We start from the raw sequence: 17,723 nt of genomic DNA, 5'->3' as shown, positions 1-17,723 counted from the left end.
CACACCTGACCCTCCACCCTCACCCGCTCCCTACCCCCTCACCCTCCACCCTCACCCTCTCCCCTACCCCCGCACCCCGACCCTCCACCCTCACCCTCTCCCCTCCACCCTCACCCCGACCCTCCACCCTCTCCCCTACCCCCTCACCCCTGACCTTCCACCCTCACCCGCTCCACTACCCTCTCACCCTGCCCTCTCACCCCCGTCCTCTCACCCCACCCACTCCACACCCTCCCCTGCCCCTCCACCCTCACTTCCAACAACACGGACTTCTTTCTCTCTGAAACTCCTGCCTGGGCTCTTTCCTTTTGCTGCCAAGCCGAATCTCCCCCTGCCTGAGCCCTGATCCGACATCTTTCTCTCCTATTTCCCCTCATCCTCTCTCCGAGACAACCATCTTCTGCTTCCGTGCCTCCATTCCTATCCAACTTCCTTTTCTGGCCCCCATGTTCGCTGATATTGTTAACAGTTCTCTCTCCTCAGGTACTGTCCCTCTCTCCCTCAAATCTGCCGTCATCGCCCTCTCCTCAAAAACCAACCCTTGACCCCTCCGTCCTTGCAAACTACCGCCCAATCGCCAACCTCCCTTCTCCAAAGTCCTTGGACATGTTGTCGCCTCCCAAATCCGTGCCCATCTTTCCCAGAATTCCATGTTTGAATCCCTCCAATCAGGTTTCCGCCTTTGCACAGGACCAAAACGGCTCTCATCAAATTCACAAATGACACCCTTTGTGACTGTGACAAAGGTAAACTATCAATACAATAATACAATACAAAGGTAAACTATCAATACAATAATACAATACAAAGGTAAACTATCAATACAATAATACAATACAAAGGTAAACTATCAATACAATAATACAATACAAAGGTAAACTATCAATACAATAATACAATACAAAGGTAAACTATCCCTCCTCGTCCTTCTTCACTTGTCTGCAGCCTTTGACATGGTTGACCATTCCATCCTCCTCCAACTCCTCTCCACCATTGTCCAGCTGGGTGGGACTGCAGTCGCCTGGTTCCATTCTTATCTATCTAATCGTATCCAGAGAATCACCTGCAACGGCTTCTCTTCCCGCTCCCGCATCGTTACCTCTGGGGTCCCCCAAGGATCGATCCTCGGCCCCTCCTATTTCTCATCTACATGTTGCCCCTTGGTGACATCATCCGAAAACACAGTGTCAGTTTCCACATGTACGCTGACGACACCCAGCTCAACCTCACCACCTCTTCTCTCGACCCCTCCACGGTCTCTAAATTGTCAGATTGATTGTCCGACATCCAGTTCTGCTGGATGAGCAGAAATTTCCTCCAACTAAATATTGGGAAAACCGAAGCCATTGTTTTCGGTCCCTGCCACAAACTCCGTTCCCGAGCCACTGACTCCATCCCTCTCCCTAACATCTGTCTGAGGCTGAACCACACGGTTCGCAACCTTGGTGTCATATTTGACCCTGAAATTAACTTCCAAACCTGTATCTCCTCCATCACCAAACCGCCTATTTCCACCTCCGTAACATCGCCTGTCTCCGCCCTGCCTCAGCTCATCCGCTGCTGAAACCCTCATCCAGGCCTTTGTTACCTCTAGAGTCGACTATTGCAACCCACTCCCACCTGGCCTCCCACATTCCACCCGATGTAAACTTGAGGTCATCCAAAGCTCGTCTGCCCGAGTCCTAACTCACACCCAGTCCCGTTCACCCATCACCCCCTGTGCTCACTGCCCCGTGTCCTAACTCACACCCAGTCCCGTTCACCCATCACCCCCTGTGCTCACTGCCCCGAGTCCTAACTCACACCCAGTCCCGTTCACCCATCACCCCCTGTGCTCACTGCCCCGTGTCCTAACTCACACCCAGTCCCATTCACCCATCACCCCCTGTGCTCTCTGCCCCGTGTCCTAACTCACACCCAGTCCCGTTCACCCATCACCCCCTGTGCTCACTGCCCCGTGTCCTAACTCACACCCAGTCCCGTTCACCCATCACCCCCTGTGCTCACTGCCCCGTGTCCTAACTCACACCCAGTCCCGTTCACCCATCACCCCCTGTGCTCACTGCCCCGTGTCCTAACTCACACCCAGTCCCGTTCACCCATCACCCCGTGCTCACTGCCCCGTGTCCTAACTCACACCCAGTCCCGTTCACGCATCACCCGCTGTGCTCACTGCCCCGTGTCCTAACTCACACCGAGCCCCGTTCACCCATCACCCCCTGTGCGCACTGCCCCGTGTCCTAACTCACACCCAGTCCCGTTCACCCATCACCCGCTGTGCTCACTGCCCCGTGTCCTAACTCACACCGAGCCCCGTTCACCCATCACCCCCTGTGCTCACTGTCCCGTGTCCTAACTCGCACCGAGCCCCGTTCACCCATCACCCCCTGTGCTCACTGCCCCGTGTCCTAACTCACACCCAGTCCCGTTCACCCATCACCCCCTGTGCTCACTGCCCCGTGTCCTAACTCACACCGAGCCCCGTTCACCCATCACCCCCTGTGCTCACTGCCCCGTGTCCTAACTCACACCCAGTCCCGTTCACCCATCACCCCCTGTGCTCACTGCCCCGTGTCCTAACTCACACCCAGTCCCGTTCACCCATCACCCCCTGTGCTCACTGCCCCGTGTCCCAACTCACACCCAGTCCCGTTCACCCATCACCCCCTGTGCTCACTGCCCCGTGTCCTAACTCACACCCAGTCCCATTCACCCATCACCCCGTGCTCACTGCCCCGTGTCCTAACTCACACCCAGTCCCGTTCAGCCATCACCCCCTGTGCTCACTGCCCCGTGTCCTAACTCACACCCAGTCCCGTTCACCCATCACCCACTGTGCTCACTGCCCCGTGTCCTAACTCACACCCAGTCCCATTCACCCATCACCCCCTGTGCTCACTGCCCCGTGTCCTAACTCACACCCAGTCCCGTTCACCCATCACCCCCTGTGCTCACTGCCCCGTGTCCTAACTCACACCCAGTCCCGTTCACCCATCACCCCCTGTGCTCACTGCCCGTGTCCTAACTCACACCCAGTCCCATTCACCCATCACCCCCTGTGCTCACTGCCCCGTGTCCTAACTCACACCCAGTCCCGTTCACCCATCACCCCCTGTGCTCACTGCCCCGTGTCCTAACTCACACCCAGTCCCGTTCACCCATCACCCTCTGTGCTCACTGCCCCGTGTCCTAACTCGCACCCAGTCCCGTTCACCCATCACCCTCTGTGCTCACTGCCCCGTGTCCTAACTCACACCCAGTCCCATTCACCCATCACCCCCTGTGCTCACTGCCCCGTGTCCTAACTCGCACCCAGTCCCGTTCACCCATCACCCCCTGTGCTCACTGCCCCGTGTCCTAACTCACACCAAGTCCCGTTCACCCATCACCCGCTGTGCTCACTGCCCCGTGTCCTAACTCACACCCAGTCCCGATCACCCATCACCCCCTGTGCTCACTGCCCCGTGTCCTAACTCACACCCAGTCCCGTTCACCCATCACCCTCTGTGCTCACTGCCCCGTGTCCTAACTCGCACCCAGTCCCGTTCACCCATCACCCTCTGTGCTCACTGCCCCGTGTCCTAACTCACACCCAGTCCCATTCACCCATCACCCCCTGTGCTCACTGCCCCGTGTCCTAACTCGCACCCAGTCCCGTTCACCCATCACCCACTGTGCTCACTGCCCCGTGTCCTAACTCACACCCAGTCCCGTTCACCCATCACCCCGTGCTCACTGCCCCGTGTCCAAACTCACACCCAGTCCCGTTCGCCCATCACCCCTGTGCTCACTGCCCGTGTCCTAACTCACACCCAGTCCCGTTCACCCATCACCCCCTGTGCTCACTGCCCCGTGTCCTAACTCACACCCAGTCCCGTTCACCCATCACCCCCTGTGCTCACTGCCCCGTGTCCTAACTGGCACCCAGTCCCGTTCACCCATCACCCCCTGTGCTCACTGCCCCGTGTCCTAACTCACACCCAGTCCCGTTCACCCATCACCCCCTGTGCTCACTGCCCCGTGTCCTAACTCACACCCAGTCCCGTTCACCCATCACCCCCTGTGCTCACTGCCCCGTGTCCTAACTCACACCCAGTCCCGTTCACCCATCACCCCCTGTGCTCACTGCCCGTGTCCTAACTCGCACAAGTCCCATTCGCCCATCTCCCCTGTGCTTGGTGACCTACATTGGCTCCTGATTAAGCAACGCCTCGATTTTAAAATTCTCATCCTTGTTTTCAAATCCCTCCATGGCCTCGCCCCTCCCTATCTCTGTAATCCAGCCCGACAACCCCCCGAGATGTCTGCGCTACTCAAATTCTGGCCTTTCGTGCATCCCTGATTCTAATCGCTCCACCATTGGTGGTCGTGCCTTCTGTTGCCCAGGCTCGAAGCTCTGGAATTCCCTCCCTAAACCTCTCCGCCTCTCCACTTCTCTCTCCTCCTTTAAGACCACCTTAAAACCTGCCTCTTTGGCCAAGCTATTGGTCACCTGCCGGATTGGCAGTCTCCATTCTGCAGCGAGCCCCTGTGGTGTCTTGGGTTGTTCTATGGGTAAAGGGTGTTAATGTAAGTTGGTGTAATGAGCGGGGCTGTGCCGCAAGTTGTGTCTTGGCTGACTCATGATTCTGGCAGCTTCAGTAGCGGGCTGGGCTGGGGCTCCTTCACTCTCACCCGGCTCGGCTCCGACATGGACCGGCGGCTCCTCGTCCTCCCGCTCCTGCTCGCTTTCTGCAGCTTCCCCCCGGGTTCCGGGGATCCCCGGCCGCCGGACCGCAGCCCGCAGCCCGGGAACAGCACCGGGACCCAGTGGGACTCCACCGGCCCGACCCCCGGACCCGACCCGGCACCGACACCGACACAGCCCACCGCAGGCAGCGACAACGGTAAGACAATACTGGGACCGGGAATTAATACTGGCAGAGGGAATTAATACTGGGAGAGGGAATTAATACTGGGACCGGGAATTGATACTGGCAGAGGGAATTAATACTGGGACCGGAATTAATACTGGGAGAGGGAATTAATGCTGGCAGAGGAAATTAATACTGGGCGAGGGAATTAATACTGGGAGAGGGAATTAATACTGGGAGAGGGAATTAATGCTGGCAGAGGAAATTAATACTGGGCGAGGGAATTAATACTGGGAGAGGGAATTGATACTGGGACTGGGAATTGATACTGGGACCGGGAATTAATACTGGCAGAGGGAATTAATACTGGGACCGGGAATCAATACTGGGACCGGGAATCAATACTGGGACCGGGAATCAATACTGGGAGAGGGAATCAATACTGGGAGAGGGAATCAATACTGGGAGAGGGAATCAATACTGGGACCGGGAATTAATACTGGGAGAGGGAATTAACACTGGGACCGGGAATTAACACTGGGAGAGGGAATTAATACTGGGAGAGGGAATTAATACTGGCAGAGGAAATTAATACTGGGACCGGGAATTAATACTGGGAGAGGGAATTAATACTGGGACTGGGAATTAATACTGGGAGAGGGAATTAATACTGGGACCGGGAGTTAATACTGGGACCGGGAATTAATACTGGGAGAGGGAATTAATACTGGGACCGGGAATTAATACTGAGACCGGGAATTAATACTGGGCGAGGGAATTAATACTGGGCGAGGGAATTAATACTGGGCGAGGGAATTAATACTGGGACCGGGAATTAATACTGGCAGAGGGAATTAATACTGGGACCGGAATTAATACTGGGACCGGGAATTAATGCTGGGCGAGGGAATTAATACTGGGAGAGGGAATTGATACTTGAACCGGGAATTGATACTGGGACCGGGAATTGATACTGGGAGAGGGAATCGACACTGGGAGAGGGAATCGACACTGGGAGAGGGAATCGACACTGGGAGAGGGAATCGACACTGGGAGAGGGAATCGACACTGGGAGAGGGAATCGACACTGGGAGAGGGAATCGACACTGGGAGAGGGAATCGACACTGGGAGAGGGAATCGACACTGGGAGAGGGAATCCACACTGGGAGAGGGAATCCACACTGGGACCGGGAATCAACACTGGGACCGGGAATCAACACTGGGAGAGGGAATCAACACTGGGACCGGGAATTAATACTGGGACCGGGAATTAATACTGGCAGAGGAAATTAATACTGGGACCGGGAATTAATACTGGTAGAGGGAATTAATACTGGGACTGGGAATTAATACTGGGAGAGGGAATTAATACTGGGAGAGGGAATTAATACTGGGACCGGGAATTAATACTGGCAGAGGGAATTAATACTGGGACCGGAATTAATACTGGGACCGGGAGTTAATACTGGGACCGGGAATTAATACTGGGAAAGGGAATTAATACTGGGACCGGGAATTAATACTGGGACCGGGAATTAATACTGGGCGAGGGAATTAATACTGGGCGAGGGAATTAATACTGGGCGAGGGAATTAATACTGGGCGAGGGAATTAATGCTGGGAGAGGGAATTAATGCTGGGAGAGGGAATAAATACTGGGAGAGGGAATTAATACTGGGACCGGGAATTAATACTGGGAGAGGGAATTAATACTGGGAGAGGGAATTAATACTGGGAGAGGGAATTAATACTGGGAGAGGGAATTTATACTGGGACCGGAATTAATACTGGGACCGGGAATTAATACTGGGACCGGGAATTAATACTGGGAGAGGGAATTAATACTGGGAGAGGGAATTAATACTGGGACCGGGAATTAATACTGGGACCGGGAATTAATACTGGGCGAGGGAATTAATACTGGGCGAGGGAATTAATACTGGGACCGGAATTAATACTGGGCGAGGGAATTAACGCTGGGAGAGGGAGTCAACGCTGGGAGAGGGAGTCAACGCTGGGAGAGGGAGTCAACGCTGGGAGAGGGAGTCAACGCTGGGAGAGGGAGTCAACGCTGGGAGAGGGAGTCAACGCTGGGAGAGGGAGTCAACGCTGGGCGAGGGAGTCAACGCTGGGAGAGGGAGTCAACGCTGGGAGAGGGAGTCAACGCTGGGAGAGGGAGTCAACGCTGGGAGAGGGAGTCAACGCTGGGAGAGGGAGTCAACGCTGGGAGAGGGAGTCAACGCTGGGCGAGGGAGTCAACGCTGGGCGAGGGAGTCAACGCTGGGAGAGGGAGTCAACGCTGGGAGAGGGAGTCAACGCTGGGCGAGGGAGTCAACGCTGGGCGAGGGAGTCAACGCTGGGCGAGGGAGTCAACGCTGGGCGAGGGAGTCAACGCTGGGAGAGGGAGTCAACGCTGGGAGAGGGAGTCAACGCTGGGAGAGGGAGTCAACGCTGGGAGAGGGAGTCAACGCTGGGAGAGGGAGTCAACGCTGGGAGAGGGAGTCAACGCTGGGAGAGGGAGTCAACGCTGGGAGAGGGAGTCAACGCTGGGAGAGGGAGTCAACGCTGGGAGAGGGAGTCAACGCTGGGAGAGGGAGTCAACGCTGGGCGAGGGAGTCAACGCTGGGAGAGGGAGTCAACGCTGGGAGCGGGAGTCAACGCTGGGAGCGGGAGCCAACGCTGGGAGCAGGGAACAAACGCTGGGAGAGGGAGTCAACGCTGGGAGAGGGAGTCAACGCTGGGAGCGGGAGTCAACGCTGGGAGAGGGAGTCAACGCTGGGAGAGGGAGTCAACGCTGGGAGAGGGAGTCAACGCTGGGCGAGGGAGTCAACGCTGGGAGAGGGAGTCAACGCTGGGAGAGGGAGTCAACGCTGGGAGAGGGAGTCAACGCTGGGAGAGGGAGTCAACGCTGGGAGAGGGAGTCAACGCTGGGAGAGGGAGTCAACGCTGGGCGAGGGAGTCAACGCTGGGAGAGGGAGTCAACGCTGGGAGAGGGAGTCAACGCTGGGAGAGGGAGTCAACGCTGGGAGCGGGAGTCAACGCTGGGAGAGGGAGTCAACGCTGGGAGAGGGAGTCAACGCTGGGAGAGGGAGTCAACGCTGGGAGCGGGAGTCAACGCTGGGAGCGGGAGTCAACGCTGGGAGCAGGGAGTCAACGCTGGGAGAGGGAGTCAACGCTGGGAGAGGGAGTCAACGCTGGGAGAGGGAGTCAACGCTGGGAGAGGGAGTCAACGCTGGGAGAGGGAGTCAACGCTGGGAGAGGGAGTCAACGCTGGGAGAGGGAGTCAACGCTGGGAGAGGGAGTCAACGCTGGGAGAGGGAGTCAACGCTGGGCGAGGGAGTCAACGCTGGGCGAGGGAGTCAACGCTGGGCGAGGGAGTCAACGCTGGGAGAGGGAGTCAACGCTGGGAGAGGGAGTCAACGCTGGGAGAGGGAGTCAACGCTGGGAGAGGGAGTCAACGCTGGGAGCAGGGAGTCAACGCTGGGAGAGGGAGTCAACGCTGGGAGAGGGAGTCAACGCTGGGAGCAGGGAACAAACGCTGGGAGAGGGAGTCAACGCTGGGAGAGGGAGTCAACGCTGGGAGCGGGAGTCAACGCTGGGAGCGGGAGTCAACGCTGGGAGCAGGGAGTCAACGCTGGGAGAGGGAGTCAACGCTGGGAGAGGGAGTCAACGCTGGGAGCGGGAGTCAACGCTGGGAGCGGGAGTCAACGCTGGGAGCAGGGAACAAACACTGGGACCGGGAATATTAACACTGGGAGAGGGAATTAACACTGGGAGTTGTTATATTAACGCCTGGAGCGGGATGTTGATACCGGGAGCGGGATATTAATGCCGGGAGCGGGTTATTAACGCCGGGAGCTCGGGATATTAACGCCGGGAGCTCGAGATTTTAAAACCGGAAGTGGGATATTAACGCCGGGAGTGGGATATTAACACCGGGAGCTTGAGATATTAACACCGGGGGTGGGATATTAATACCTGGAGTGGGATATTAATACCGGGAATTGTGATATTAATACCAGGAATAGGATTCTGGGAGTGGGATATTAATACTGGGAGCTCAGGATATTAATACCTGGAGTGGGATATTAATACCGGGAATTGTGATATTAATACCAGGAATAGGATATTAATACCGGGAGCAGGATATTAATACCAGGAGCGACATATTAATACACAGAGCAGGGCATTGTAGTGGTACTAAATATGGGAGTTATGAGACTCTATTGGCCGGTATTATTAAAAGTGATCTGTGTGTCCTTTCTGTGACTCGATCTTTAGTGAACTGTTTCTGTACTTGGCTGATGGTTTGCAGTAAGGTGGCTCTGAGCCCAGATCGGCATTGAGCTGTTGGAATGCGATGTGATATCCTGCCACGGTCAGTGTGGTCGACTGGTTACGAGCCCAGATGCTGAATCTGTTGATTTGCAGATGGGATAACTTTGTGCTTGGGACTGTTCCAGCTGGGAGCAGTGCAGTGGGAGCTCACACTGAGGATTCAGGATAGCTGGGGTGAGCTGTGAAATGATCAGCAGAGTCGGTGAATGCTCCAACACTGCTCCGATTGGAGAAAGAATCAATTCAGTAAAGATATCATTAACTCCCCATGGAAAGTGTGGAATGCCCACACTGGTTAGTACGACTCCAGTCCAGTTTTCATTGGCTGGAATGGAAGTCACGGCCTGGAGAACTGGGCAGGGGTGGAGCTCGCTCACAACAACGTGAACAAACCGCACAAACCAGGAGCAAGTGAGCAACTCCATCAAACGGAGCACCTGGAAAGTGCCCTGAGCACCAGGGGAAACCCAGGCATCGAGCTCAAACTGTCACTCTGCCCAACTCTCCCTCCCTTGTGGTGAAGGAGAACCGTCTCAATGTTAAAGGGGACAAATTGCTGGTGGATTTCTGGGGCGGCAGAGTGCAGATTAATTGTCACGTAAAATATGATCCAGGTTTACGGACAAGAAGTGGGTGTGGGACGAATGACGACCGCACTTTCACAGACCCAGCACACACACGATGGGCTGAATGGCCTCCTTCTGTGCTGTAGTTTCATTGAATCTATCATTTTAGGCACGATTATAATTCAGAATCAATAGATTTTTCATCTAAATAAAGGCAATGGAAAAAGATATTTGGATTCTCAACCATCGAACAATCCATCACTTCCCTGAAAATTACCTCAACATCATTCACCAACATCCAACTCCCCACCCTCACACACACTGTACCCCAACTCCCCACCCTCACACACACTGTACCCCATCCAACTCCCCACCCTCACACACACTGTACCCCAACTCCCCACCCTCACACACACTGTACCCCAACTCCCCACCCTCACACACACTGTACCCCAACTCCCCACCCTCACACACACTGTACCCCATCCAACTCCCCACCCTCACACACACTGTACCCCATCCAACTCCCCACCCTTACACACTGTACCCCATCCAACTCCCCACCCTCACACACACTGTACCCCAACCAACTCCCCATCCTCACACACACTGTACCCCATCCAACTCCCCACCCTCACACACACTGTACCCCAACTCCCCACCCTCACACACACTGTACCCCATCCAACTCCCCACCCTCACACACACTGTACCCCATCCAACTCCCCACCCTCACACACACTGTACCCCATCCAACTCCCCACCCTCACACACACTGTACCCCAACTCCCCACCCTCACACACACTGTACCCCATCCAACTCCCCACCTCACACACACTGTACCCCATCCAACTCCCCACCCTCTCACACACTGTACCCCATCCAACTCCCCACCCTCACACACACTGTACCCCATCCAACTCCCCACCCTCACACACACTGTACCCCATCCAACTCCCCACCCTCACACACACTGTACCCCATCCAACTCCCCACCCTCACACACACTGTACCCCATCCAACTCCCCACCCTCACACACACTGTACCCCATCCAACTCCCCACCCTCACACACACTGTACCCCATCCAACTCCCCACCCTCACACACACACTGTACCCCATCCAACTCCCCAACCTCGCACACACTGTACCCCATCCAACTCCCCACCCTCACACACACTGTACCCCATCCAACTCCCCACCCTCACACACACTGTACCCCATCCAACTCCCCACCTCACACACACTGTACCCCATCCAACTCCCCACCCTCACACACACTGTACCCCATCCAACTCCCCACCCTCACACACTGTACCCCATCCAACTCCCCACCCTCACACACACTGTACCCCATCCAACTCACCACCCTCACACACACTGTACCCCATCCAACTCCCCACCCTCACACACACTGTACCCCATCCAACTCCCCAACATCACACACACACTGTACCCCATCCAACTCCCCACCCTCACACACACACTGTACCCCATCCAACTCCCCACCCTCACACACTGTACCCCATCCAACTCCCCACCCTCACACACACTGTACCCCATCCAACTCCCCACCCTCACACACACACTGTACCCCATCCAACTCCCCACCCTCACACACACACTGTACCCCATCCAACTCCCCACCCTCACACACACTGTACCCCATCCAACTCCCCACCCTCACACACACTGTACCCCATCCAACTCCCCACCCTCACACACACACTGTACCCCATCCAACTCCCCACCCTCACACACACTGTACCCCATCCAACTCCCCACCCTCACACACAATTCACAATTCAAATCGCTTTATTGGCATGATAAGTTACATCTTATGTTGCCAAAGCATCAAAATACATTCATGGTTTAGCACATAAACGCAGTTCTATTCATACAGTGTATAAACAGGTATATCCCTGAGTGTATAAATATACATTCGCATTGTTTATATATATTCTTTTCTTAGTTTACTGGTTGTCCCTCTGTTCATGGCAAGCTGTAACATAGTGTGCCGCCAGTGTTATACAGCTTCTCTCCTCTCCCAGTAGGAAGGGGAGTTTTTGGTTGTCATTCAGATTTCTGAAATCAGGGCATATTTGTGAGAATTTTTGGTAGAAATTCTCCCTGATGCCCTGATATTTTCCGCAGGCTGTGAGGAAGTGCATCTCTGTCTCCACTACTCCCTGACTGCAGTGAGAGCATATCCTGTCTTCTCTTGGTAGCCTGGTCTGCCTCTGTCTGCCTTTTTCGATCGCTAGGCTATGTTCGCTAAGTCTGTACCTTGTCAAGGTTCTTCTCAGTTTGTTATCCTTTACCATGGTCAGGTAATCAGCCATGTTGTATTGTCTGTTTAGGGCCAAGTAGCAATTGAGTTTGCTTTGGGTTTTTGTTGTTTCTGCCCAATATGTCAGATATTTTTCCTTTTGCTTAGCGACGATTGTGTTGGGTCGAATTCTTTGTGTTACCCTGTCACTGTCCTGGGGCTGGTTATTGTTAGTATTGTTAGTAGTTACTTCACTGAGTCCCAGGACTAGTTGACTGAGGGTATTCTTCTTTATGGTCAGCTCTTGGCATTTCAGGGCGTCGTAGTGATAGCATTGGGGATTGCTCATTTGTAGGTGATTCCAAAATTTGGTGGCTCTTTTTTGGATAGTGATTATTAATGGATATTGGCCTAGTTCCGCCCTGCATGCATTGTTTACTGTTTTCCTTTGAGTCCGGAGGATACTTTTACAGAATTCTGCATGTAGGATCTCAATTGGGTGTTTGTCCCATTTTGCAAATTCTTGTTGAGTTAGCGGTCCCCATACCTCACTGCCATAGAGTGCAATTGGTTCAATTACTGATTTGAAAATTTTGAGCCAAATGCTAATTGGGATTTCTATTTGGATTGATTTTTTGATGGCATAGAAAGCCCTTCTTGCTTTCTCTTTCAGTTCATTCACAGCCTGTACACACTGTACCCCATCCAACTCCCCACCCTCACACACACTGTACCCCATCCAACTCCCCACCCTCACACACACTGTACCCCATCCAAATCCCCACCCTCACACACACTGTACCCCATCCAACTCCCCACCCTCACACACACTGTACCCCATCCAACTCCCCACCCTCACACACACTGTACCCCATCCAACTCCCCACCCTCACACACACTGTACCCCATCCAACTCCCCACCCTCACACACACACTGTACCCCATCCAACTCCCCACCCTCACACACACTGTACCCCATCCAACTCCCCACCCTCACACACACTGTACCCCATCCAACTCACCACCCTCACACACACTGTACCCCATCCAACTCCCCACCCTCACACACACTGTACCCCATCCAACTCCTCACCCTCACACACACTGTACCCCATCCAACTCCCCACCCTCACACACACTGTACCCCATCCAACTCCCCACCCTCACACACACTGTACCCCATCCAACTCCCCACCCTCACACACACTGTACCCCATCCAACTCCCCATCCAACTCCCCACCCTCACACACACTGTACCCCATCCAACTCCCCACCCTCACACACACTGTACCCCATCCTACTCCCCAACCTCACACACACTGTACCCCATCCAACTCCCCACCCTCACACACACTGTACCCCATCCAACTCCCCATCCAACTCCCCACCCTCACACACACTGTACCCCATCCAACTCCCCACCCTCACACACACTGTACCCCATCCAACTCCCCACCCTCACACACACTGTACCCCATCCAACTCCCCACCCTCACACACACTGTACCCCATCCAACTCCCCACCCTCACACACACTGTACCCCATCCAACTCCCCACCCTCACACACACTGTACCCCATCCAACTCCCCACCCTCACACGCACTGTACCCCATCAAACTCCCCACCCTCACACGCACTGTACCCCATCCAAATCCCCACCCTCACACACACACTGTACCCCATCCAACCCCCCACCCTCACACACACTGTACCCCATCCAACTCCCCACCCTCACACACACTGTACCCCATCCAACTCCCCACCCTCACACACACTGTACCCCATCCAACTCCCCACCCTCACACACACTGTACCCCACCCTCACACACACTGTACCCCATCCAACTCCCCACCCTCACACACACTGTACCCCATCCAACTCCCCACCCTCACACACACTGTACCCCATCCAACTCCTCACCCTCACACACACTGTACCCCATCCAACTCCCCACCCTCACACACACTGTACCCCATCCAACTCCCCACCCTCACACACACTGTACCCCATCCAACTCCCCACTCTCACACACACTGTACCCCATCCAACTCCCCACCCTCACACACAGTGTACCCCATCCAACTCCTCACCCTCACACACACTGTACCCCATCCAACTCCCCACCCTCACACACACTGTACCCCATCCAACTCCCCACCCTCACACACACTGTACCCCATCCAACTCCCCACCCTCACACACACTGTACCCCATCCAACTCCCCACTCTCACACACACTGTACCCCATCCAACTCCCCACCCTCACACACACGGTACCCCATCCAACTCCCCACCCTCACACACACTGTACCCCATCCAACTCCCCACTCTCACACACACTGTACCCCATCCAACTCCCCACCCTCACACAATACAATACAATACAATACAAATCGCTTTATTGGCATGATAAGGTACATCTTATGTTGCCAAAGCATCAAAATACATTTATGGTTGAACACATAAACGCGGTTCCATTCATACAGTGTATAAACAGGTATATCCCTGAGTTTATAAATATATTTTCGCCTTGTTTATATATACTCTTGTCTTAGTTTACTGGTTGTCCCTCTGTTCATGGCAAGCTGTAACATAGTGTGCCGCCAGTGTTACACAGCTTCTCTCCTCCCCCAGTAGGAATGGGAGTTTTTGGTTGTCAGTCAGATTTCTGAATTCAGGGCATATTTGTGAGAATTTTTGATAGAAATTCTCTCTGATGCCCTGATATTTTCCACAGGCTGTGAGGAAGTGCATCTCTGTCTCAACTACTCCCTGACTGCAGTGAGAGCATATCCTGTCTTCTCTTGGCAGCCTGGTCTGCCTCTGTCTGCCTTTTTCGATCGCTAGGCTATGTTCGCTAAGTCTGTACCTTGTCAAGGTTCTTCTCAGTTTGTTATCCTTTACCATGGTCAGGTAATCAGCTATGTTGTATTGTCTGTTTAGGGCCAAGTAGCAATTGAGTTTGCTTTGGGTTTTTGTTGTTTCTGCCCAATATGACAGATATTTTTCCTTTTGCTTAGCGACGATTGTGTTGGGTCGAATTCTTTGTGTTACCCTGTCACTGTCCTGGGGCTGGTTATTGTTAGTATTGTTATTAGTTACTTTATTGAGTCCCAGGACTAGTTGACTGAGGGTATTCTTCTTTATGGTCAGCTCTTGGCATTTCAGGGCGTCGTAGTGATAGCATTGGGGGTTGCTCATTTGTAGGTGATTCCAAAATTTGGTGGCTCTTTTTTGGATAGTGATTATTAATGGGTATTGGCCTAGTTCCGCCCTGCATGCGTTGTTTACTGTTTTCCTTTGAGTCCGGAGGATACTTTTACAGAATTCCGCATGTAGGATCTCAATTGGGTGTTTGTCCCATTTTGCAAAATCTTGTTGTGTTAGTGGTCCCCAGACCTCACTGCCATAGAGTGCAATTGGTTCAATTACTGATTTGAAAATTTTGAGCCAAATGCTAATTGGGATTTCTATTTGGATTGATTTTTTGATGGCATAGAAAGCCCTTCTTGCTTTCTCTTTCAGTTCATTCACAGCCAGTTTGAAGTTTCCCGTAGAACTGATTTTTAAGCCCAAGTATGTGTAGTGAGTGGTTTGTTCAATTTTGGTTGTTCCTACTGTGAAATTTATTGTGGGTCCATGTTGTTTGGATCTTTGCTGGAACACAAGGACTTTGGTTTTTTGGGGATTTATTGTCAGGGCCCAAGTCTGGCAGTACGACTCCAGCAGGTCCAGGTTCTGCTGTAGACCCTCCTTAGTTGGTGACAGCAGAACCAGGTCGTCGGCATAGAGGAGGAATTTAACCTTGGATTCATATAGGGTGAGGCCGGGTGCTGTAGATTGTTCAAGTAGTTTTGCCAATCCATTAATGTAAATATTAAAGAGTGTCGGTGAGATTGGCGAGCCCTGCGTCACCCCCCGCCCCTGTGGGAAGTATTTTGTTTGTTTGTCTCCAATTTTAACTGCACATTTATTGTTTGTATACATTGATTTAATTACATCATATGTTTTCCCTCCTACCCCGCTTTCGATAAGTTTCAGGAATAAACCGTCATGCCAGATGGAGTCGAAAGCCTTCTGGAAATCTACAAAGCATGCGTAGATTTTGCTTTTGTTATGGTGAACGTGTTTGTCAATTAGGGTCTGTAGGGTGAAGATATGATCGGATGTTCTATAGTTTGGCAGGAATCCAATTTGGCTTTTACTCAAGACATTGTGCTCTTCAAGGAAGTTTATAAGTCTTTTGTTTATGATGCTACAGAATACCTTCCCCAGGTTACTGTTTACACAGATGCCTCGATAGTTGTTTGGGTCGATTTTGTCCCCACTTTTGTATATGGGTGTTATGAGTCCTTTGTTCCAGATGTCAGGGAAATAACCGACACTCAGAACCAAGTTGAAGAGTTTTAGGATAGCCAGTTTCAGTTTGTCGTCTGCGTGTTTAATCATCTCGTTTAGTATGCCGTCTGTCCCGCAAGCTTTTCCTGGTCGCAGGTCCTTGAGTTTTTCAAGAAGTTCTTTTTCTGTTATTATGGCGTCTAGCGGGTTTTGGTTATCTTTTATGGCCATTTCAAGCTTTTCAAGTTTTTTGCGTATTTGGTGTTGCTCTGGTCCTAGTGTGTTTTTCTGGTATAATTTTTCAAAGTGGTTTACCCATGTGTCCCCATTTTGAATGGACAAATCGTCGTGTTGTTTTTTGTGTAGTGTTTTCAAGTTGTCCCAGAAACAATTCGACTCAATGGATTCCTCCATGGAGCTGAGTGTATTCTTAATAAATTGCTCTTTTTTGGTCCTGAGTGTGTTTCTGTATTGTGTTAGCGTCTGACAATAAGTAAGGCGTAATTCCTCGTTTTCTGGATGTCTGTGTTTTTGGTTTGATAGTTTTCTAAGTTTTTTCCTCATGTTATGGCAATCATGGTCAAACCATTTTTCATAGTTTTTTGTTTTGGGTTTGTTCTTGCGAGCTTTCAAGTTTGCATTTGTTGCCAAATTATCAAAAATATTGTTTAGTTTACTAACTGCCCGGTTTACGCCTTCTTTATTGTGAGTGTATATGTTATCCAGAAAGGTGTCTAAGAGAGCTTGAGTTGATGCATTGCTAATTGTTTTCTGGTATTTTTCCGTGTCGTTTTTGGCCCATCTGTACGATTTTTTGGTGTTGTACAGTTTACTGGGTTGTGTTTCTATGTTGTTTGTTTCTGTCTTTTTGAGAAACATAGTAATTTGGCTGTGATCTGACAGTGTTGTTTGTGGTTTGACTGTGAATGCTCTGAAAGAGGATGGGTCCAAGTCTGTAATCATATAGTCTACTGTGCTGCAGCCAAGAGGTGAGCAGTAGGTCGATCTTCCTAGGAGGTCTCCTATGAACCTACCATTGACAATGTACAGACCCAGGTTTCGACAGAGCTGTAGTAGCTGTTTACCGTTGGTATTTGACTGCTTGTCGCAGTTATGCCTGTATGGAAGGGAAGGGATGTCAAAGTGGTTATTCCCGAATACGTAATTGTTTCCCTGATTATTGGTGAAGTCTGGTTCTTCGCCCGTTCTTGAATTGAGGTCCCCACAGATCAACACGTTCCCCTGGGCCTGGTATTGGATAATTTCCCCCTCCATGTTGGAGAAGGTGTCCTCTTTGTAGTACGGGGAATCGATTGGAGGGATATAAAGTGCGCAAATGTAAACATCTTGGGTG

General features: G+C 52.4%; 1 protein-coding gene across 1 annotated transcript in view; it reads left to right on the top strand.

Moving 5' to 3' along the window:
* The first annotated feature begins 4,464 nt into the window (after window positions 1–4,464).
* Window positions 4,465–17,723, top strand: part of LOC147123870 (putative carboxypeptidase X1) — a 152,721-nt gene continuing 139,462 nt past the window's right edge. The window contains exon 1 of the mRNA XM_085976444.1: window positions 4,465–4,886. Within this exon, the coding sequence (XP_085832570.1) occupies window positions 4,583–4,886 (304 nt within the window). The 5' untranslated portion in view covers window positions 4,465–4,582. The remainder of the gene's footprint in view (window positions 4,887–17,723) is intronic.

Source organism: Somniosus microcephalus, chromosome 2, assembly GCF_052327205.1.
Source record: "Somniosus microcephalus isolate GS21.2 chromosome 2, FLI_Smic_1.0, whole genome shotgun sequence".
Classification (NCBI taxonomy): Eukaryota; Metazoa; Chordata; class Chondrichthyes; order Squaliformes; family Somniosidae; genus Somniosus; species Somniosus microcephalus.
The sequence above is the reverse complement of the archived record's forward strand: the minus strand, read 5'-3'. Positions and strand labels throughout refer to the sequence as shown.